A 22432-nucleotide genomic window follows, 5' to 3' on the forward strand; every position below is an offset into this window, starting at 1 on the left:
AGTTTCTGTATTATCCTTCATGAAAATACTGTAGCAAAATATTGTACAGGAAAAGAAGTGCGCCCAATATGGGGCTTGAATTCACGACCCTGAGATTAAGAGTCTCATGCTCTACCGACTGAGCTAACCGGGCGATTTGCAGTATAGGTTCTGTATTATCCTTCATGAAAATACTGTAGCAAAATACTGTACAGGAAAAGAGTGCGCCCAATGTGGGGCTCGAACCCACGACCCTGAGATTAAGAGTCTCATGCTCTACCGACTGAGCTAACCGGGCGATTTACAGTATAGTTTCTATATTATCCTTCATGAAAATACTGTAGCAAAATACTGTACAGGAAAAGAAGTGCGCCCAATCTCACCCTGAGGTTAAGAGTCTCATGCTCTATCGACTGAGCTAACCGGGCGATTTGCAGTATAGTTTCTGTATTATCCTTCATGAAAATACTGTAGCAAAATACTGTACAGGAAAAGAAGTGCGCCCAATGTGGGGCTCGAACCCACGACCCTGAGATTAAGAGTCTCATGCTCTACCGTCTGAGCTAACCGGGCGACCTGCAGTATACTTTCTGTATTATCCTTCATGAAAATACTGTAGCAAAATATTGTACAGGAAAAGAAGTGCGCCAAATATGGGGCTTGAATTCACGACCCTGAGATTAAGAGTCTCATGCTCTACCGACTGAGCTAACCGGGCGATTTGCAGTATAGTTTCTGTATTATCCTTCATGAAAATACTGTAGCAAAATACTGTACAGGAAAAGAGTGCGCCCAATGTGGGGCTCGAACCCACGACCCTGAGATTAAGAGTCTCATGCTCTACCGACTGAGCTAACCGGGCGATTTGCAGTATAGGTTCTGTATTATCTTTCAGGAAAATACTGTAGCAAAATACTGTACAGGAAAAGAAGTGCGCCCAATGTGGGGCTCGAACCCACCCTGAGGTTAAGAGTCTCATGCTCTACCGACTGAGCTAACCGGGCGATTTGCAGTATAGTTTCTGTATTATCCTTCATGAAAATACTGTAGCAAAATACTGTACAGGAAAAGAAGTGCGCCCAATGTGGGGCTCGAACCCACGACCCTGAGATTAAGAGTCTCATGCTCTACCGACTGAGCTAACCGGGCGATTTGCAGTATACTTTCTGTATTATCCTTCATGAAAATACTGTAGCAAAATATTGTACAGGAAAAGAAGTGCGCCAAATATGGGGCTTGAATTCACGACCCTGAGATTAAGAGTCTCATGCTCTACCGGGCCGACTGAGCTAACCGGGCGATTTGCAGTATAGTTTCTGTATTATCCTTCATGAAAATGCTGTAGCAAAATACTGTACAGGAAAAGAAGTGCGCCCAATGTGGGGCTCGAACCCACGACCCTGAGCTTAAGAGTCTCATGCTCTACCGACTGAGCTAACCGGGCGATTTGCAGTATAGGTTCTGTATTATCCTTCATGAAAATACTGTAGCAAAATACTGTACAGGAAAAGAAGTGCGCCCAATGTGGGGCTCGAACCCACCCTGAGGTTAAGAGTCTCATGCTCTACCGACTGAGCTAACCGGGCGATTTGCAGTATAGTTTCTGTATTATCCTTCATGAAAATACTGTAGCAAAATACTGTACAGGAAAAGAAGTGCGCCCAATGTGGGGCTCGAACCCACGACCCTGAGATTAAGAGTCTCATGCTCTACCGACTGAGCTAACCGGGCGATTTGCAGTATAGGTTCTGTATTATCTTTCATGAAAATACTGTAGCAAAATACTGTACAGGAAAAGAAGTGCGCCCAATGTGGGGCTCGAACCCACGACCCTGAGATTAAGAGTCTCATGCTCTACCGACTGAGCTAACCGGGCGATTTGCAGTATAGTTTCTGTATTATCCTTCATGAAAATACTGTAGCAAAATACTGTACAGGAAAAGAAGTGCGCCCAATGTGGGGCTCGAACCCACGACCCTGAGATTAAGAGTCTCATGCTCTACCGACTGAGCTAACCGGGCGATTTGCAGTATAGGTTCTGTATTATCTTTCATGAAAATACTGTAGCAAAATACTGTACAGGAAAAGAAGTGCGCCCAATGTGGGGCTCGAACCCACGACGCTGGGATTAAGAGTCTCATGCTCTACCGACTGAGCTAACCGGGCGATTTGCAGTATAAGAATAATAATAACACTAATACTAATAATAATAATTTATTTGGAGATTACACTTTTACAACAGTGGCACTCGACCAAATGGAAGGTGCATCCAAGAGAAATATACACAACAAAAAAAAACATGATATAAAAAATAACAATTACAATAAAAAGTCGACGTAGGTCAACATGTCAAAACAATTCAACTACAGTAACTACAATACCATTGAACTGACACCTAAAAATACAAAATTACAAGAAATAAACATATAGAATAGGTAGGAACTGTACAATACAAAATGAATTGGGCAACAACAATGTAGACCTAACACTATAATGAGATAGATATCAATCATTTAGTGAGATAGATATCAATCATTTAGTTAGATATCAATCATTTAGTTTGATTGATATGAACATTACTCGCCTAGAACAATACATCTGTGTGCCCAAGCTCTTTTAAGATAGTGCTTACAGTAACAATCAAAGATATTTGATATGGAATCGACGTCATACATATAATGATAGTAGTTATCAGTTCCACCTAGTACAAGATTTAATTTGGTGTTCAGGTCACCAGAGATAAAATTTTCCCATACATCTAAATGATTGATATCGATTAACATATATTCTAATTTGGTATATTCTTCAATCCTTATGCCATTGAGTTGGTTACATGTGAATAGAAAATGTTGAATGTCTTCTAAACCATTCTTACACATTTTACAGATACCATCATATTCAGGAAGCCACTTACAACTCCTGTGACCTAAAGGAAGGGTGTTAGAATGTAGTTTGAATTTGAGGCTAGATCCTAGAAAGTCTGTACAATCCAATAAATATTTTTCAAGGCACGGATTAGACTTAATAAGAGAGTATGTCTGAAGTGACGATTTTCTTAGCATTTCACTTTTCCAAAATGCAATGTTTGTGTCATGCATCAACTCTTTAAATCTCTTAACCCAATGACTATCAGGGTCATTGCCAAGGTAGGAAGTTTCGAAAATTGAGTCAATGTCCATATTAATAGACGCACACGTCTTAGCAAAACTGGGAATCAGTTTATAGCGTGGTTCTACATTTGTAGTTGAACTTAGACACGTATTAAGCATAAAGTTAGGCCAACGGTGTTTATCCATGTTCATTACATTATTAATAAATTTGGCTCTAGATATATCTTGAATAACTTTAATTGGAACCCACCCTAAATCCCCATACAAGGCCTCTTTAGGTGTATTTCTACTAGCTTTTAAGATGTACCGCGTCATTTGTAATTGAAGTGACTCAATGTTTTCAATATCTTTCCTGCTTTGGCTAACCCAAGCAGTGTTTCTGTATTATCCTTCATGAAAATACTGTAGCAAATTACTGTACAGGAAAATAAGTGCGCCCAATGTGGGGCACGAACCCACGACCCTGAGATTAAGAGTCTCTTTCTCTACCGACTGAGCTAACCGGGTGATTTGCAGTATAGTTTCTGTATTATCCTTCATGAAAATACTGTAGCAAAATACTGTACAGGAAAAGAAGTGCGCCCAATGTGGGGCTCGAACCCACGACCCTGAGATTAAGAGTCTCATGCTCTACGGACTGAGCTAACCGGGCGACCTGCAGTATAGTTTCTGTATTATCCTTCATGAAAATACTGTAGCAAAATATTTTACAGGAAAAGAAGTGCGCCCAATATGGGGCTTGAATTCACGACCCTGAGATTAAGAGTCTCATGCTCTACCGACTGATCTAACCGGGCGATTTGCAGTATAGTTTCTGTATTATCCTTCATGAAAATACTGTAGCAAAATACTGTACAGGAAAAGAAGTGCGCCCAATGTGGGGCTCGAACCGACGACCCTGAGATTAAGAGTCTCATGCTCTACCGACTGAGCTAACCGGGCGATTCGTTGTATGATTGCTGTATTTTCCTTCATGCAACTATAGCAAAATACTGTACGGGACAGAGGTTTTTTTAATATAACTATATAGTAATATACAAACATTATAACATGAATGTGTGTGGTTGGAAAGCACGAACCATGAATCAGATGCACAAACTACGCCCAATGTGATGTACATTTTTATTTATTCAACATCAAAAAGAAGAAGAACTATAGAATTCAAATAAATATACAATATACATTTAAAATACAGCATTACTTTACTAAAATGTAATTTATCATTATTTTGTATCAGAGATTTCTCTTACATATTCAATGTGTGCTTGGCTCGCTAAGATGATTTTGTGTAATTTGACCATTTGGCATTTGCAGTGTGAATTATATAGTATCGTATATCGAAAACAATATATCAAGCACAGCACGAGCACTGACCTCAAACTCCATGTTTAACAAATTGGCACTTGTATGTTACATCATGATTTATACTAAACTATATGTTGATTGCTGTCACCTCAAAGTCGACTACTGAACGGCAGGTAAGAAATGTTATAAAATAGGTGTTAATCCATGTTTTCGTCTCGTTATTATATATCGTTATTATTGTTATATTTTCATTTTGTTTTTACAATTATATAAAACAACAAAATCAACTCTGGGAGTGTACCTATGTACAAAACTTAATTCTTAGGCCTACTTTTGTTTCTATACATTTATCAATAGGGTATTAATCTAGTTGATTCATTTATTTTGACAATAAGAACAATCTATTGTTGCTAAATTTTTTTAAACTTTAGGCCCTATTCATCAAATTAATTAAATAAAATTTTAAGTTGCATAAGTATGTATTCCCCACACAGCGGGTTTAGGTCCACTTAGTCTTCTAAATGCATTGTATTATTTCATTTTGCGTGAAAAAATAATGTACTTGATATTTAAAAAAATAGTTTTTCCTTTTAAAATAATCTTCAAATTTTTCATCGTCCTGGTATTAAACTATAATTTTTGATATAAATACGGGTTTATCAATCTTCGAAAATTGTCTAGGAATTGTAGCAAGTTGACGTCACAGTAATACCAATAGATTAGTTTCCACTTATGTATTCGGCTGAGAATTGTGGTATAATTGAACATCCATGGGAGAATTCACCGAGCGACTTAGTAATCTATACAGTCAAGTACGAAAGAAGTAGATGATGTTGATTTTGATGGTGACCTTTTCCGATTTGCTATAACGATATGGCAACACTTTATTGTAATGATCTGATCATAAATGCAAATCAAAACGACAGTTAATTATACAGTGGAACTTCTCCTTTGAGACACCCCCATTCAGAGACCACCCTATTCAGGGAACAACCTATTAAGAGACCACCTATTCGGGGAACTCTTTCAAAGTTCAAAGTGACACTCCCTTTTGAAATGAATGAGGGGAAATAAACACATGGTCAACCCCTATTCAGGGGACACGACACCCATTTTAAGGGGATACTTTGTTGGCTCATGAAGGTGCCTCCTTAAAATTAAATAAAATAGGTCCCGGCGCACAGGTTGAAAAAAATTAGTGTATGTAAAAAAGTTAATAAAAGTAGGGCCTAAGCATATAAATAGTAAATTTCAACATTTCATTGCGTAATATGTTATGGACCAGAGATTGTGAAAAAAAAAAAAACCGAATCGAATTGCAAACTGCAAACGTAAAAAGAAATGTGTTCATGTGTCGCCTTCTGTGCAACAGGACAGAAGTGTGTGGGCCGGATGAATTGAAGTGGGGTTGGCGATCCTATGTAGGCCCGCATATAATGACATGCATTTCTTCTTCTTCGATTACATTACACTTCACGCCACACGGTTAACTTATATATACCTTGTCGTGACGTGTACATTAAATAGCGCCTTCCGGCCTACGATCTATCCTAACGTGATTATGAATTCTATCTTAATATTGAATTGGTATTCGATTAGTAAATGCCAATTGTTTTTGCTCGTAACACAGTGGTTCTGCTGGCTCGTGTGTTTTGTGATTGGAATTTGGTCCGGTACCTGCTACGTGATGTAAGTATGTTTGTGTTTTCTAGTTTACCTGGGCAAATGTAAATTGATACGAATTACAAATACTATTCTAAATACAAGTCTTAATATTGTTTTACCGTATATGTCTTATTTTATAGTTTGCAATTAAATTATTACAAATTGATTCAAGTATACCGATATTCTTCAAAGGCATAGGCTGGTTTTGACGGAGAGGTGGAAAAGTTTTTGGGATTGTGGAACAATTATATTATAATTTTATTTCAAATGGTAGGCCCTACTAAGTTTCTAGTCTGCAAATTAATAACTGAATGTGTGTCGTGTGTGCTTACCAAACGTTCTCCTAAATTATAGGTAATCGTTCGATGTCAAAAACGATTTATTAAAAACGTCTAGTTTGGACACGCCCTTGTTGTTGAATGCATTGTTTTATTTACGTTAATTTTTGTTTTACAAAAACAGAAGAATATAAAAGATGAATGTGCCGCGTATAAAAAGCGGTTGTTATCGTAATTTTAACGCACCACGCCCCTGGATCTGCCTCTGTTAAGCCCCGGCGCACACTAGAGCTTTCGGCTGAGCCAACTGGCACGAGTAACACTTGGCTCACATTGTGCGCCGGCCACGCGTACCGCTGAAGAAAATATCTATCGTGTTTAATATTTATTTGTCATTTTGTGCGCTGAACATGAGCAGATAGCTCACTAAAAAATTCCACACTGCGCATGACATGTTCTGATTCATTATATGTCAGCGCGTGCGGTATAGCGTAGTAAGTAATTATCCAATCAGAAAATCGGCATGCGTCCGATCCACAACGTGATCACAGTTTGCGACTGGCACGAGTAACACTTGGCTCAGCCGATAGCTCTGGTGTGCCCCGGGCTTTAAATACATTGTCCGTAATTAATTCGTTTTTAAACCGAAGAACAACAGTTTTAAACGCGTAGTAGTTGTTTTCAACATTTCAAGGCACCGCGCCCAAATTGTGTGATGTCCGATAGTTTGTTGATTTCTTCGAAACGCGTACCGCGGCTGCTTTGTCATTAATATGCATTAAAACGATATGTATACCTATAATTACTGTCAAGGCATATTAAAGGTCACAGTGTGAGAAAAACATTTGGATTTCTTAGCATTTTGCCGCCTTAGCTTTTAATAATCAGTATCAAAAGTAATTAACTTTTAGTTTAAATTACAGATATCTATTATGCAAATTCTAATCATCTATGCCATTATACAGATCACCAGAGGCTGTTCAAATTTAAGTGTGTGTTTACAATATTCTTCATGTATGAAAACGTATTAGTCTCTAATTATCGCTAGGACTTATTCAAGCAAAATAATTAATATCACATTTGGATTATTCAGTTACTTACTGTACATGACAAATAAGTGCGCCCAATGTGGGGCTCGAACCCACGACCCTGAGATTAGGAGTCTCATACTCGGAGTCTCATACTCTACCGACTGAGCTAACCAGGCGATTTGCATTATAGTTTCTGTATTATCCTTCATGAAAATACTATAGCAAAATACTGTACAGGAAAAAAGTGCGCCCAATGTGGGGCTCGAACCCACGACCCTGAGATTAAGAGTCTCATGCTCTACCACGACCCTGAAATGAAGAGTATCATGCTCTACTGACTGAGCTAACCGTGAGATTTGCTGTTTATCTTTTGTATTTTATTTATGGGAAAACTATAGCAAAATATACTGAACACGAGAAAAAGTGCGCCCAATATGCATTTTTTTGTGTATTTTCCTTCTTTAGCAAAATATTGTACAGGAAAAGAAGTGCGCCCAATGTGGGGCTCGAACCCACGACCCTGAGATTAAGAGTCTCATGCTCTACCAACTGAGCTAACCGGGCGATTTTATTGTTTTTCTTTTTAATTTTATTTATGGGAGAACTATAGCAAAATACTGTACAGGAAAAGAAGTGCGCCCAATGTGGGGCTCGAACACACGACCCTGAGATTGAGAGTCTCGTGCCCTACCGACTGAGCTAACTAATTATTTTTATACTTTCTATAATTTCCTTTATGTAAAAACTATAGCGAAATACTGTGCAGGAAAAAAAGTGCATTGTCAAGTAACATTGTGTTTTGTTGTTTTTTTTTTCAATTGCAGATTTTGGGTGCTTAATGCATATCTCTACGATAGCAAGTGTTACTAGAATCTCCAATATAATAAATAAAATTTAAAAAATGGAATCATATATTAATTATACTCTAGAAGGAACAGTGTACAATTCTACTGCTATGCCTACAACCTCTACAGAATGTGTCAGGCGGTTAAATGAAAGTTTAGTAAAGCTTATAATTGTGATGTGTGTACTAGGGTCTGTTGGATTAATCGCTAACGTTTTATTAATCGTCATTATATTGATCAACCGAAAGATGAGATCTTCGGCGATAATCTTAATCGTAAATGCCTGCTTTGGAGAAATAATCATGTTAATTGTATTTGTTCCCTTTAATGTTAGTTACTTTCTAACTTCTACTTGGATGTTCGGTGACTTTCTTTGTAAAGCTTTGAATGGAGTGGTACATTTTTCAAGCGCTGTAACAATTTACACTTTTGTAGCACTGAGTTTTGATCGTTACGTCGCAGTTGCGTATCCACTGGAACCCGGTAGAGCCTGGACGGCCAAACGTACAATACTCACCCAGCTAATAATCAACCTGGTTGGAATCGTTGTAAGCATTCCAAAAATTATTACAGCGCAGGAGATACATCGACCTATGTACATGTGCCCACAATGCTACTACCTTCAACACGGAACAAAATTCGCAAAAGTATACGTTCTTCTAGTATTCATAGTGTCCTACGTTACGCCGTTGCTACTGACGGCGTTTAACTACGTTCGCATTGCAATCGTTTTATTTAAAAGCGTCAGTACGAATAAACGTCACGGCGTTAATCACCACACGGATTCACGCATTCGTCTTGCTAGAACGTTGCTTGTAATGGTTGTGGTGTATTCTTTATGTTTATTACCAAGATATATCTATTCTATCAGTTATCAGTTTATGTTTCACGATGTAGAACGATTGAATAAGTTTGCTGGAAAGTTTTACTTCTTTGCGATCGTCTGTTTGCTGTGTTCGTCGTTCGTCAATCCAGGTGTCCTCTTCTTCATTACTGGATACAATAGAAGTTTTTGTAAGGCGGTAAAACAAGAATCAGCAAAAGTTCTAGTGAGGTACCATAAATCGAATCAGAGGAAAGACTGTAGCTCCAGTGCCAGTGCGTCTGTTTCGATAGTGAACACCTAAAGCCTGTTTTCCTGTTGACGTTATTCGATGCTATCGTTAACAATAATCGGCAATCTTCTACGTAAACATTGAAATGTTAACGATTTACAGGAAAATGTAATCGCTATAGTTATCATTTAAACTTCATCGTTTTCAAACGATCGTCGTTGAACTTTTAACGATCAACGACGATAGCGTCGAATAACGTCGACAGGAAAACAGAACAGACTTAAAATACGTTTTAATTTATTGTGAAAAACGAGTAAACTTTATTTGTACATCTTACGGCAAACATACCGAATGCATGATATCAATTATGGCATAAAATCATGAATAATGCATATCATAACTTAAATTACGATCGACAATTACGATTTAAAAATACAGTAGTGATACTGCCAAATGATGACGATATTTATTATGAATGTATGTTGATGATAATGAAGATGTTGATGATGGGAAATGTGATCATGATTTAATGGTTATGATGAAGATTATGATTCTTAGTATTATGAAAATGAATGATTGATTGAATTAGGATTGATAATGACCGGGTTATGCTGATAATGACGTAAAATAATAGGACTACTTTGATCATTATCCTGAAGATTGATCTTACATTGATTATGATGATGACGATTACGGTAAGAAATCTATATGGAAGACGATGATGAAAGTTATTTCAACTGTAAATATGCATATAAAATAGTGTCTATGGCGCAATGTAAAACTACGTAACACAGCGGCCTATTTTAAGCTTGGTTTGCAACGCAATGAAAACACAACGCAAGCGAGTTTACCAATGACAAGCGAAAGTTACAGCGCCTACGTTTTTGCGTTGCGTCCTAGTGAGAACCAAGCTTTATAAAAGAGCAACAAAGATGGTGACGTAATTCCAAATGTGTACACTTTATTTCCTCTCACAAAGATGGTGACGTAATTCCAAATGTGTACACTGTATTTCCTCTCACAAAGATGGTGACGTAATTCCAAATGTGTACACTGTATTTCCTCTCACTCATGTAGGATATAAACTATGTTATTATTAAAGGACCTTTTGACTTACTGTTTTTTATAAAAATAAATATTCAATACATTGTATATAACGATTACGATTAGTTGCTGTTATATTGTGTTTAACTATAATTTAAACATAACATATACATACTCTATTACTTTCATGTAGTTTTCAACGAAAACAATTATTTTTAAACCTACTTTGTGATAGAGTTGAAACATTTGTTTCGTGTATATGTATGAGTTCCAGGGAACTATAATAAAAAAAAATGTAATGAAACAACGTCACAAACTGTATGACGTCATTTGAATGAGATCTTAAAATTCTTGTAAGTGAATTGTAACGTCAAAAAGTGCAATGTTTGTTTAATTTTTTTTAATAATGATGAATGAGCATGACTATTGTGTTGATTATATCTTTTATAATGATAATATTTGTATAGCAATAAAGACATTTTAACATATTTAAAGTAACAATGACAATGATGAAATTACCATAGTCACTCTTTACACAATATACTCACTGGAATGATGCATTTCAATACATCATAGTTATCTAATTGAACCAACATTGGATAGCAACAAGATTATCTAATTATTTTAGGAAAAAGGGCAACAGAAAATGTATTGCTTAGATTTAAATGTAACTGTATATGTTGTCTTTTCTTTTGTGTGGCGAAAGTAAATGATTTAATAAACTACAAAATGACCTATTTTAATTGTTTCTTCTTTAACTTTCATATTTGGATGACAAATATTTCTCTAATGTTCGTCATGATGATATTAGTGATAGTGATGTTGCTAATGATATGACTATTGACCATGACACTGACAATTATATTGATGATAGTACTGAAATGATTATAATTATTCATGATAATGACAATATTGTTAATGAGTATTGATAACAACGAATAACAGCGATGATTATGATGTAATGATATCCAACTCATCATAAAAAATAATAGTTCTGACGATATTGAAGAAAAACCAATCGGAATGAGTTATGATGATATTAATAATGTTTATTAAGACGGATAGTGACGACGTTGATAATTATGTGATAAATAATTTTTTTTAATCCATAACATATTCAAACTCGGGCGATTCTAATGCCTTATGAAGATTATATTAAAATCTGATTGGACAGCACACAATTTCATTTGGTCACATAATTGAACAGCTGGTGAGAACAGAAATATATAATTTCTAGCGTTAAATGTCGGTTGGATACAATATTAAATGTCGGTCATTGATGATTACTCAATGGTGGCTTAAGATGTCAAGACATGACAAGAGACTACTCGCTTCTGAAAACTATTGACGCTCAAATCAAATCATCTCCTGCAAAATCACAAGCGTAGGCAGGGTTAAGCCGATTTTCCACTAGGCGGAAACCGTCAGCTAATACGCATGTGTAGAGAAGAATTTGGAAGATGGAAACATAAATACGCATGTGCATAAGCTGGCGCTTTCGATTCGCGCTAACAAATTCGTCTAGTGGAAAATAGGCTTGAAGCCGATTTTCCACTAGGCGAATTTGTTCGCGCGAATCGAAACCGTCAGCTTATACGCATGCGTAGAGAAGGAATTGGAAGGCGAAAACACCAATACGCATGTGCATTCGCCTAGTGGAAAAAAGGCTTAAAAGATTAGTGTTAGGATTCAAGTTAGTGTTTAGGGTCTTTCCGTGAGCATGCTCCTGTACGCTATCCGCCCGATCGATATTCGAAATAATGACTTATACAACATTATGTAATTAGGGCGACAGATTAATTAGTCCTACTCAGCCGTTTCTCGGATAGCCTATTTTTTTTTTCGTAGAAAAATTATCTAAATTATGTATTTATGTTATTTATATTCATCTACCTAAGGCCTAATTGATATGCATGACGCGTGAGAATTAACCAAATTACTAGGAGTCTAATTGCCTCTGAAAAGATTAATTTCCATGGAGTTGTTTCCTGGTTCGAATCCCGCGAATTCAATCCGATCCGATTGTTCATCAGGATTTCATACCAGAAAGATGTTATTACGCCACAAAAGAGAGAACAAAAGATGTTTCTTCTCACGTCGCGTATTACAACATCTCCTCCTACTTCCTTTTCCCCACCGGCTTATTTGGATTATTGACTTCTGAATTGAGGCCTAAAAGCAATGAATGTCTTGCATTATATTATTGTTTTCCATCAGTTTTTGCGTTTTATTGTTTTTTTCTGTGGGGTTGGGGGGCGGGGGTTATCAATTCATACTTATACACTGTAAAACATAATTCGGATTTTACACCATATTTTCGTGTAAATTTGTTTCCTCCTTGGAGTAAACTCTCCTTTTCCTTCAATTTGGGTGTAAGTTTTTAGGATTGTGAGTACTCAACAGTGGGAAACTATAATGTTCCCTTCTTTTGAGGTAATCTAATAAAGTTACACATTCGGCATGGGTAAAGTCCGACGGTTACACTACGAAAGGGGTAAGCTTTCCCCGGAAAAGTTTCCCCCAATTTCGCGAGAATTGTATTACCCTGGATTCGCAAGTAAGTGCGGAGGATCAAGCATGCGATATGACGACTGTCGCGTGGAACAAGTCCATATTTTTAATAATTATTTTATTTTGCATATAAGACCTATTTTTGTATCAGAAAAGCTTACTGTTTAATATACAGCTGAAGTAGATGTTATCAGTCACGGACTAAAAGATGAAAAAAATAAGGTAAGCTTAAAAAGTAGGCCCTAGGCCTAGGGCCTAGTTAAGTTTAGTTCACTGCTCTATGTATGCGCCCAGTGCACGAGGGTACTATGAAGTGTAATCAGCCTCGCCTAGTAGGCTTGGTCTAGGCCTGATGACTTTTACACATTGCTTAGCATAAATTTCCGTATGAATACATTGTTTTTATAGTTATTTATTATTATTGTATGCCTAAAATGTAGCCGACATGAACTAGGTTGCTAGTTGATTATCTTTGATTTAAATTGTATCTTACAGGTGACGGTTCAAGTAATTTAATTGAAGAATGTTTAAAACAAATGGCCAGTTCATTTTACTGCAGACCACGTTAATTTCTTTGTTTTTTTATGCAAGTAGGCCTAATACATTTTCATTAAAAATAAAAGATTTGAAATAATATTTTAGAATAGAATAGTACAGGGTAGGCCATATTTAATAAACATTTTTGTTAGTTTGAATCAATTTTGTACCTCTGTAAATTTATGTTTAATTTTGATCAATAAAAAATCATATGTGATTTCTTAAATATATTTTTCTATTTTGTTTCTGTTTTTGAGGAAAACTAACTTATAAACCGACATTTTGGTGTAACCAGATTACCCAAAATAGTTGGTTGCTACTTTGCTGCCACAAAAAACTGGTGTAAAAAAACATTTCATTAAAAGTTAGGTATTGTAACCCGAAATAGCCGGGTAAACTTAGTTATGGTGAAATCGCCTTCGTCGGTTAATAGTTGTTCTTTCCCACGTCTTAATCGGTGTCAATATCCGTTATGACATGCGCATAGATATATTCCTTATACTATAGTAGCCTACCCACGCAGATCACCTCGAATATTTTTTCTTAACATAATAGGACACAGCTGATTTATGAGCCTTTACCGATGTGTACAGTAATTGTTTGCATTTAACACAAAATCGGCGAACTTACTTAAATTGCATGAAATTACAAACCTCATTATTTCGATCTCTGTTGTGATGAAATGCTGTTGTGTTGGCTTAAATTACTTGGTATTTTTCGAGAAAAAAAAAGTGTACTTTGCTTCTGAGTCTTCCGAGTATCTTTAACATACGATGAAACTGTTTCGATAGAACTTTAACAAATTGTGTTCTTGTATCGGAAGTGTTTTATAGTTTGTTATGCACCGAGATTCGTTTTATTATTGTCCGTTTTTAAATTAAAGAAAACCCTGCTTTAACTAGGATCACATAGATAAATTTTCACACAGTAGGACATGCGCTGTCGAGAAATATCTGATTCGTTGGAATCTAGAAAACTACCGAGCACAGTCATCGTTAATTACTGGATCCTGTGAATTGTGTGTAAATAGCTACTAACGGTTTGAACATAAGTTGTGAAGATGAGTTTTGTTTTTCTCGATTGGTATTAGATAATATAATTCAGCAGGTAAGCGAACTAAAGATTTTGTGATATTGTTTTGGCGATTTTGGGATATTTCCACCATATCAACATGGAAAATGGAACTGATTATATTAACGCTACAGCTGAATCTGATGAATATGGAATTGATCTCGCATTTATTTTATGTTGGTGTGTTTCTGGTGCTGTTGGTGTGATTGGAAACCTAATCATGAGCCTAACTATTCTCTTGAACAGGGACCTACGAAATGTGACAAATATCTTGATAGTCAACGCTGCGGTTGGCGATATTGCGTTTATTTTAATTATGCTACCGTTGAATATTTATACTTGGGTAACGTGGGTATGGCCTTTTGGTGATTTTTTATGCAAACTCACCAATATGGTAACTATGTACTCCATGACTACTTCAGCCTATTCATTTTGCGCTATAAGTTATGATCGGTATATGGTTGTCACCAAACCGCTTGAACACCGCTCGATTCGTACACGTCGAGTCTCTTGTTACATCATCACCATAGATTTTATCGGATTGTTATCCGTCATCCCGACTTACTTTATGGCGTATGAAGAGGACAACCAATGCAACTATCTGGATCATGGAACGACAATGGCTCAAATTCATGAAGTAACTGTATTCATTTGTCTGTATGTAATCCCCTTATTTGTCATTGGCTTCAATTACATACGAATTGCGAAGGTGCTGGTGCTTAGTATACGCCGCCAACTCTGTGAAAGGTCAAACGCGGCCATAGCTAAGCAACAATCGAAGCGTATACGTTTGACTAAATCACTACTATTGATAATCATTATCTATGGGTTGTGTATGCTTCCGTATTACATAGCAAACATAGGTCTTCAATTTTTAACAGATGAAATCGCTCTCCAGCGTTTCTACAACATTATTATGATTCCAAGTGTCCTATGCTATGTATTAGCGACTCTAGTAAATCCGGTGATGATGTTTGTTTTAAGCCAAAAATACAGACACCACGTGTTGAGATGTAGGCCTACATTTTTTCGACCAAACTTGATGAATACACGTGCGAATGGGAGTAACCGTTTGACTTTAACACGAAGAACCACAGGAACTCAATTTTGAATTGCGCACTAAAACCTGGCACTTCGAAGTCATACACTGTACTCAATACCACATAAATGTCCGTTAAGTTCTATCTACACCCTTTATGTGACAAAAAAGTGATGATGTGATGTGCACATAAAGCGTGGTTCCCACTAGCGACGCAACGCAAGGACGTAACGCAACGCAAGTGAATTGACCAATCACAAGCGATGGCTTATTCGCTTGTGATTGCTAACTGTCTATAACTTTGCTTGTCATTGGTTAAAACGCTTGCGTTGCGTTTACGTCCTTGCGTTACGTTCTAGTGGGAACCAAGCTTTAATGGACACGGTGACGTCGTATCAATACCATATTTGTCCAAACTGGTTTGATAGTGTAGACAGAGCCTTAATCAATATTAGCATCATCCCAGCTAACAATTTAACATTTGTTCGGTGTAATATTAGGGATATGTGCGTTTAAGTAAATTTTATGAACTATTAAATAGAGTTCTATGTATACGTTTTGAAACGTTTGAAACAACGTAATATTATTAAGATATCATTACAAATGTTTGATTAATGAATTAATGAACTTTTTTCTACGATTTCAATCTGATTTTAGTTTAAAAAACGTCCTATTCAAAACCTCGTTTTTACCATTAATATATCTTCGTATAAGCATCTGAAACTACGTGTTCCATAAAAAAAAAACACCCACAGTTGTCTGCTTTAATTGACTTTTGCTGCTCTAACAAAAAAATGTCAATATTTTCAAGGTACCCATGAACAATGGGTACAATTCGATTCCTTGATTTTAGATATAAATGGAGATACGAGGTTTTGGAAGAATTGTAATATAATAATCATATAGTACGCCTAGAATTGGCAAAATTTATACGCTAATAAAGAATGCTGTGCGCCAATAATTCATCGAGATTTAAGTTTTTGTAATATTCAAAACTTGTTAGAGGAAAAATGGCAAAATCAGCACTGTTGGTCATCTTTCAAGAATTGTCAAAACAATATAGATTATCTGAACTCCTAAAAAAGACCTTTTCCATTTTCCCCTGAAAAGGAGACACTATCCACACACAGTCGATCATATTGAAGATGAGCCCACTGTTTTTTTTTATCTTATGTGGGTTCATCCCACTTTTATTTCCCACTGTTCTCTTTACATATATTTTTCACTATACACTATACATATCATTATATTTACAATGTTTGTTTAATCATCTGTATAGGCCTACATATACTTATTTAAAGAGTTTTATTCATTTGTTTACATATTATCACATTGATTACATAGCTTCCTCTTTTTAAACATATTATCTGTAACACATTTTCATTAACAAGCTTATTTTTTTTCTTACATAGTTGTTTTTGATTTTTTCATCTACCACATTTTCATTTAACAATGCATATTCTCTGTTATACTCATTACTTACTAAATGTTTACTGTTAACATAATATTGTTCTCATCCTTTAACATTAATATTAATATGTTTGTTCTTTAATGTTTACAAAACCAGCAGATCCTTTTTTGCATCTATAACTTCTTAAATTTTCATTTAACTTTTTTACTTTCTTCTCTTATGTGGATTCATTCCACTTTTTTTTTTTTACTTATTTTCTTTAAAAAAAAAAAAAAAAAAAAAAAAAAACTATTTCCATATATTATTTTGTTTATACATACCTTATCATTTAACCACATTGATTACATAGTTTCCTCTTTTTATACATATTATCTATAACACATTTTCATTAACAAAGCTTATTTTTTCTTACATAGTTGTTTTTGTTTTTTTTTCATCTACATGCATATTTATTTCATACAATTATAATACGTTTATGTTTAATAAATCCATCCCATGGGTTTGTCCCATTATATTTTTCTTTGGATTTATCTATGCAAACATATTTTCATTTAAACAATGCATATTCTCTGTTATACTAATTACTTACTAACTTTTTACTGTTAACATTATATTTTCCTCATCCTTTAACATTGATTTTTTTGATCTTTAAATGTTTACAAAATTTATTTCCAACAGATTATCCCTTTTTTGCATCTACAGTATAACCCATCAAAGTTTCATTTAACTTTTTTTTTCCTATGTGGGTTCATTCAATTATTTTTTTTTACTTATTATTTATTCTATTATTTTTTTATACATACATTATCATTTAACAACATTTGTGTTTAATGATCCATTAAAAAAATTAGACATTTTTTTTTTCTTTTTAACCATTTTATCATTTCAAAATTCCACATGCAGTAAGAATGTGCAAATTACATATATACGGTATATACCTATAATATGAAAGCTTTGATGAAAACACTTCCCCACTTAAACCTAAACCTTCTTATCCTTCATCATTTTTTTTTATCATCAATCTATAAAAAGCTTTTCACATTTTGTCTTTTTGTTTTCAAATCATCAAGGTACACATATTTACAAAACATACAGTATAGTAGCAAGAACAAAAAAAAAACATAATAGATTCATCATTCATTATGGCAAGCCTCAGCTGTCTGAAGTATTCAAAATATTATATTATTATATCATTTTCTATTATATTATATATTGTATTGTAATGAATTATACGTTTTGCATTATATTACTTGGTTTTAGCATTATATTATATCTATTTCTAATATATTATGTGAAAAATGTAACAAATTATTGACTTTTTGTATTATATTATTTTGTTTTAGCATTATATTATGAACATTTAATATTATATTAGTAATAAAATACATTATATTATAATATAATTGTATTATATTAAACGCATTTACTTTACTTTATAACATACAACATTATTATATTATACGGATTCGTTAGTTATATTATTATTTTGTATGATGTTTATTATACGTCACGGCTTATTTCAGTTCTTCTAACTCTTTCTCTCCCTCCCCCTGTTCACTAGCAATCAGCGGCCGGCAGAATCTGAATTGTGTGACTGTTGAAGAATAACTACGTACTAGGCCTAGCCTAGGCCTACTAGGGGATCTAGACAAGTGACCAAGGATCACCGGACAGCTACAAATAATACTACAATACAATAATACTACTACAATAACTACTACTGCTACTACCTAGGCCTAGCTAGTGAGTAGTAGGTAGCTACTACTAGGCTCTAGGGCGTATGTATGATGTTAACTACTAGGGCCTAGGCTAGGCCTAGAGGCCTACTAGGCTAGGCCTAGACTTAAGTTGTAGTAGGCTAGGGCCGGGCCTGCTGCCTTAGGCTAGGCTACTGCTACTACTACTACTACTAGGCAGCCCATGATGGGTACGAGTAAGCCAAAATTTTGGATATATGTAAACCAAAATTTGGGTACGAGCGTGTTGGCATGGCATGGGTACGGGTTGACCTGTATCCTTCTAATCTAGCTAATCGTACTATGCCTAGGCCTCAAGTAAGTCTACGCTACCCAGTCCGGCTACAATATGGTCTATTTTGTTTTATAGCTTTATTGATAGCTGGGTTCAAATCTGTGTTGGGACGGCTTTTTCTCATTCTAAAACAGATTTCCTTATAATAAAATAATATATGAATTTATTTGTAATATTGTAATGTATACATAATATAAGTAATTGCCATTGCCTTTATTACTATTAATTATGTATTATACAGTTACCCCTTAATTATACTATAGTATAATTTCCTTGTTATATTTTACAATATTTTCTTCCTAATTCTAAAATTTTGTCTTTCACAGCACAAATTTATCATACTGAATCATCACACACCAAGTCTCATAAATCTCTACTGTATTTGTCCAAGCTACTCCAGCTACATGGTATTGCCTTGAGGCTAAACTACACGGTATACTGGCACTACCATCATTCCTGGCTCGTCAACCTGTACCACATAAGCACAGTTTCAGTTTCAGTTTATTTACCATTTCAATTTCTGAACATAAGAGATGAACAACTTATATGGATGGATAACCGTAAGAGCGAAGCTCGTTTACCGGTCACCCGTTAGTGCAGTGACATTACAGAAAACATAAAGACAGGACAAAGGTGCAATACTTAACAAGACATGTGAACACTTGTGTTTGCAACCCCTTGGATAAAATAATATATTTATATAAAGGAGAAAGTTAGATATTATAATATTTCTTTTTGATCATACAATGATATTTTTTAAATTACTTCTTAAGAAGTCATACTACTGATTCAAAATAGTGACTTACACCCTGTGGTCAAGGCTTTATTTGCTCTTATGCTTATTTCCTCCAACATACAGAGTACATAGGACTTTTTTTATTCATAACTGTTGAATTGTTTCCCAATACATAGTACCTATTGGTATTATATCTAAAAATACAAAGGCGACTAACACAGATAGTTCCATATATACAGTACTCTTTTATAGATAGATGTATCTCTCCAAACTACTCCCAACTACCTAATCTAATAATAGTACTATTAGCATACTACTATACACTTTGTAGACAAGAAATAAGTTGTATACACCTACAGGACTTATGGTAGTACAGTCGATCGCACTCTCACTGGCCCGGTCAACATAATCTATACCTAGATTAATATTACAGTAATTAAAGTACATTATTACAGAGTTTTGTTTTTTTTGCAGAAATCAAAGTTATGTGTATAGAAAGCAGTACTCGTATTAAAAACTAAGCAGGTTGCAGGTCTTGAATGCAAACTGGCAGGATATTTTGAATATTTTTTGTTGTTTAAATGATGGAATCCTAACTTCAGTTTCCACGAACTGGAGACGAAGACATATTATGACCCTTTTATTTAAATTTATTTGAATAGACCTCCATGTAAAGTCATTAAAGGCTACATGATTGTTTTATATTTTAATATGTGATAGTAGGAAATCATTGTGTATAATGAGGACTATGAATCTGATATTTACTTGCATTCTTATCTTTTTAAAATATTATTTATAATGCCGGTAATGAGTTTAAAATTTAATTATATTGACTATTTTTGATAATCATCATGTCCTTATAAATTCATTTATACTTTTTTTGTGTAATATAGTTCATATATTATGTATTAAATAAATTGGTAAGGCCCTATACTGTTATTATTTAAGGAAAGTTTATATACACTATTATTTTATGCCTACCAATATTAGTATTAATTGTTTATGTAAATATTTTGTCTAATTGCCTTGATTTTTGTATAGGCCAATGGCATCAATGTTTTTCTCAAAGCAAATTAGCCTAATAATGCCACATTTAGACACATGATTCATTGATTTCTGATATTCTGTACTTGTGTGTATGCATTACTAAAATAGTAGTTAATATATTTCATTTATAATGTATGTATAAACATATATTCATATTTTTTTAAACATTTTTAAATTTAAAAATTATTACAATACCTATCTACCTTTCTGATATTGTTACTATTATATAATATTCTTTGAGGCAGCAATAAAAAAAAAATTAGAACAATTAATTTGACTTATACTGTACTATGTTAGTTCAGGAGATGAAGTGTGTGTGGGCAGAAACTAGTGTGTTGGAGGTTGGTGGTGTGAGGTGTATAGTAGTCACTTTAAGACCTAAATTAGATGTTTTCTGAAGAAAAGAAGTAAGCGCATACGCTTTCAAACAACTCCAAGAAGATTCACACAAAAATAATTACTTTCCAATAAAGTAGTATAACCAGGGAAGAGTTAACTCTTTCCTGGTATAACAGTGTATATTACAGTACATTGAATAAACTCGAGCGGAATAATAACGCACATAAAAAAACATTCATTTTCTTTTCGAAAAGTGCCCTCTCTAGTTTTCTATTAATTTATTAATAATTGTTATTAATTAATGAGTAATATGAACATACATATTAACATTTAATGCTGGAAACTATATCTACTCCTAACAAAGTTTCATATCTCCAAATTTCATTAACGTATTCAAAGCACTTCAATAAATTACATTTAACATTACAAATTCAAGTTTTGGATATAATTTTGCTTAAAAACATATACAAAAAACATCGATAAAAAATACTTTTCGTATTCAAAAACATTTGATACTTGGTATAAATGTTCAATATAGGTTGCTCCATCCATATTGCAAACAAAAAATAACTATCAAGCCATATCACTGATTTTTTAAATTTACGTTTTTACAAAATGTACACTTATGAAAGACCATACAATTCCCACTCATTTTTTTCAAGCTAATAACTATTTTGAAAAAACAACCAACAAAAAACGTTCATGAATGCAATTTTCTTCTGTGAATAGAGCAACCTATAGTGAACATTTATACCAAGTATCAAATGTTTTTGAATACGAAAAGTATTTTTTATCGATGGTTTTTGTATATGTTTTTAAGCCAAAGTCTATCCAAAACCCGAATTTTTATGTTAAATGTGATATTTAATATTGAAGTGCTTTGAATACGTTAATGAAATTTAGAGATATGAAACTTTGTTAGGAGTAGAACCAGCTTCCAGCATTGAATGTTAAAAATATGTTCATATTACTCATTAATTAATAATAATAATAATATTAATAATAATAAATTAATAGAAAACTAGAGAGGGCACTTTTCGAAAAGAAAATGAATGTTTTTTTATGTGCGTTATTATTCCGCTCGAGTTTATTCAATGTACTGTAATATACACTGTTATACTACTTTATTGGAAAGTAATTATTTTTGTGTGAATCTTCTTGGAGTTGTTTGAAAGCGTATGCGCTTACTTCTTTTCTTCAGAAAACATCTAATTTAGGTCTTAAAGTGACTACTATACACCTCACACAACCAACCTCCAACACACTAGTTTCTGCCCACACACACTTCATCTCCTGAACTAACATAGTACAGTATAAGTCAAATTAATTGTTCTAATTTTTTTTTTTATTGCTGCCTCAAAGAATATTATATAATAGTAACAATATCAGAAAGGTAGA

The 22432-nt window shown here is 34.4% G+C and overlaps 2 protein-coding genes and 18 non-coding genes across 20 annotated transcripts; 2 read left to right on the forward strand and 18 right to left on the reverse strand.

The window, feature by feature from the left end:
• Positions 1-60: 60 nt before the first annotated feature.
• On the reverse strand, positions 61-133 carry Trnak-cuu (transfer RNA lysine (anticodon CUU)). Its single transcript has one exon. It is a non-coding gene; the product is annotated as a tRNA-Lys (tRNA).
• Positions 134-204: 71 nt separating this feature from the next.
• Positions 205-277, reverse strand: Trnak-cuu (transfer RNA lysine (anticodon CUU)). Its single transcript has one exon. It is a non-coding gene; the product is annotated as a tRNA-Lys (tRNA).
• Positions 278-479: 202 nt separating this feature from the next.
• Trnak-cuu (transfer RNA lysine (anticodon CUU)) lies at positions 480-552 on the reverse strand. Its single transcript has one exon. It is a non-coding gene; the product is annotated as a tRNA-Lys (tRNA).
• Positions 553-624: 72 nt separating this feature from the next.
• On the reverse strand, positions 625-697 carry Trnak-cuu (transfer RNA lysine (anticodon CUU)). Its single transcript has one exon. It is a non-coding gene; the product is annotated as a tRNA-Lys (tRNA).
• A 71-nt stretch (positions 698-768) lies between these two features.
• Trnak-cuu (transfer RNA lysine (anticodon CUU)) lies at positions 769-841 on the reverse strand. The gene has a single exon. It is a non-coding gene; the product is annotated as a tRNA-Lys (tRNA).
• A 72-nt stretch (positions 842-913) lies between these two features.
• Positions 914-983, reverse strand: Trnak-cuu (transfer RNA lysine (anticodon CUU)). The gene has a single exon. It is a non-coding gene; the product is annotated as a tRNA-Lys (tRNA).
• Positions 984-1055: 72 nt separating this feature from the next.
• Positions 1056-1128, reverse strand: Trnak-cuu (transfer RNA lysine (anticodon CUU)). Its single transcript has one exon. It is a non-coding gene; the product is annotated as a tRNA-Lys (tRNA).
• A 222-nt stretch (positions 1129-1350) lies between these two features.
• On the reverse strand, positions 1351-1423 carry Trnak-cuu (transfer RNA lysine (anticodon CUU)). The gene has a single exon. It is a non-coding gene; the product is annotated as a tRNA-Lys (tRNA).
• Positions 1424-1495: 72 nt separating this feature from the next.
• Trnak-cuu (transfer RNA lysine (anticodon CUU)) lies at positions 1496-1565 on the reverse strand. Its single transcript has one exon. It is a non-coding gene; the product is annotated as a tRNA-Lys (tRNA).
• A 72-nt stretch (positions 1566-1637) lies between these two features.
• Positions 1638-1710, reverse strand: Trnak-cuu (transfer RNA lysine (anticodon CUU)). Its single transcript has one exon. It is a non-coding gene; the product is annotated as a tRNA-Lys (tRNA).
• Positions 1711-1782: 72 nt separating this feature from the next.
• Positions 1783-1855, reverse strand: Trnak-cuu (transfer RNA lysine (anticodon CUU)). The gene has a single exon. It is a non-coding gene; the product is annotated as a tRNA-Lys (tRNA).
• Positions 1856-1927: 72 nt separating this feature from the next.
• Positions 1928-2000, reverse strand: Trnak-cuu (transfer RNA lysine (anticodon CUU)). The gene has a single exon. It is a non-coding gene; the product is annotated as a tRNA-Lys (tRNA).
• A 72-nt stretch (positions 2001-2072) lies between these two features.
• Positions 2073-2145, reverse strand: Trnak-cuu (transfer RNA lysine (anticodon CUU)). The gene has a single exon. It is a non-coding gene; the product is annotated as a tRNA-Lys (tRNA).
• A 1523-nt stretch (positions 2146-3668) lies between these two features.
• Positions 3669-3741, reverse strand: Trnak-cuu (transfer RNA lysine (anticodon CUU)). Its single transcript has one exon. It is a non-coding gene; the product is annotated as a tRNA-Lys (tRNA).
• A 72-nt stretch (positions 3742-3813) lies between these two features.
• Positions 3814-3886, reverse strand: Trnak-cuu (transfer RNA lysine (anticodon CUU)). The gene has a single exon. It is a non-coding gene; the product is annotated as a tRNA-Lys (tRNA).
• A 72-nt stretch (positions 3887-3958) lies between these two features.
• Positions 3959-4031, reverse strand: Trnak-cuu (transfer RNA lysine (anticodon CUU)). Its single transcript has one exon. It is a non-coding gene; the product is annotated as a tRNA-Lys (tRNA).
• Positions 4032-7457: 3426 nt separating this feature from the next.
• Positions 7458-7544, reverse strand: Trnar-ccg (transfer RNA arginine (anticodon CCG)). The gene is given in 2 exon segments: positions 7458-7493; positions 7508-7544. It is a non-coding gene; the product is annotated as a tRNA-Arg (tRNA).
• Positions 7545-7859: 315 nt separating this feature from the next.
• On the reverse strand, positions 7860-7932 carry Trnak-cuu (transfer RNA lysine (anticodon CUU)). Its single transcript has one exon. It is a non-coding gene; the product is annotated as a tRNA-Lys (tRNA).
• Positions 7933-8461: 529 nt separating this feature from the next.
• Positions 8462-9340, forward strand: LOC140055501 (bombesin receptor subtype-3-like). The gene has a single exon (XM_072100844.1). The coding sequence runs from the start codon at positions 8462-8464 to the stop codon at positions 9338-9340; it is 879 nt and encodes a 292-aa protein (XP_071956945.1).
• A 5191-nt stretch (positions 9341-14531) lies between these two features.
• Positions 14532-16007, forward strand: LOC140055503 (substance-P receptor-like). Its single transcript, XM_072100845.1, has one exon. The coding sequence runs from the start codon at positions 14532-14534 to the stop codon at positions 15540-15542; it is 1011 nt and encodes a 336-aa protein (XP_071956946.1). The 3' UTR covers positions 15543-16007.
• The last annotated feature ends 6425 nt before the right edge of the window (positions 16008-22432 follow it).

Source organism: Antedon mediterranea, chromosome 7 (genome assembly GCF_964355755.1).
Source record: "Antedon mediterranea chromosome 7, ecAntMedi1.1, whole genome shotgun sequence".
Lineage (NCBI taxonomy): Eukaryota > Metazoa > Echinodermata > Crinoidea > Comatulida > Antedonidae > Antedon > Antedon mediterranea.

What these genes read in the sequence shown, in the direction of transcription:
- LOC140055501 (XM_072100844.1), top strand. Translation starts at nt 8,462, where the DNA reads ATGAGATCTTCGGCGATAATCTTAATCGTAAATGCCTGCTTTGGAGAA.
- LOC140055503 (XM_072100845.1), top strand. Translation starts at nt 14,532, where the DNA reads ATGGAAAATGGAACTGATTATATTAACGCTACAGCTGAATCTGATGAA.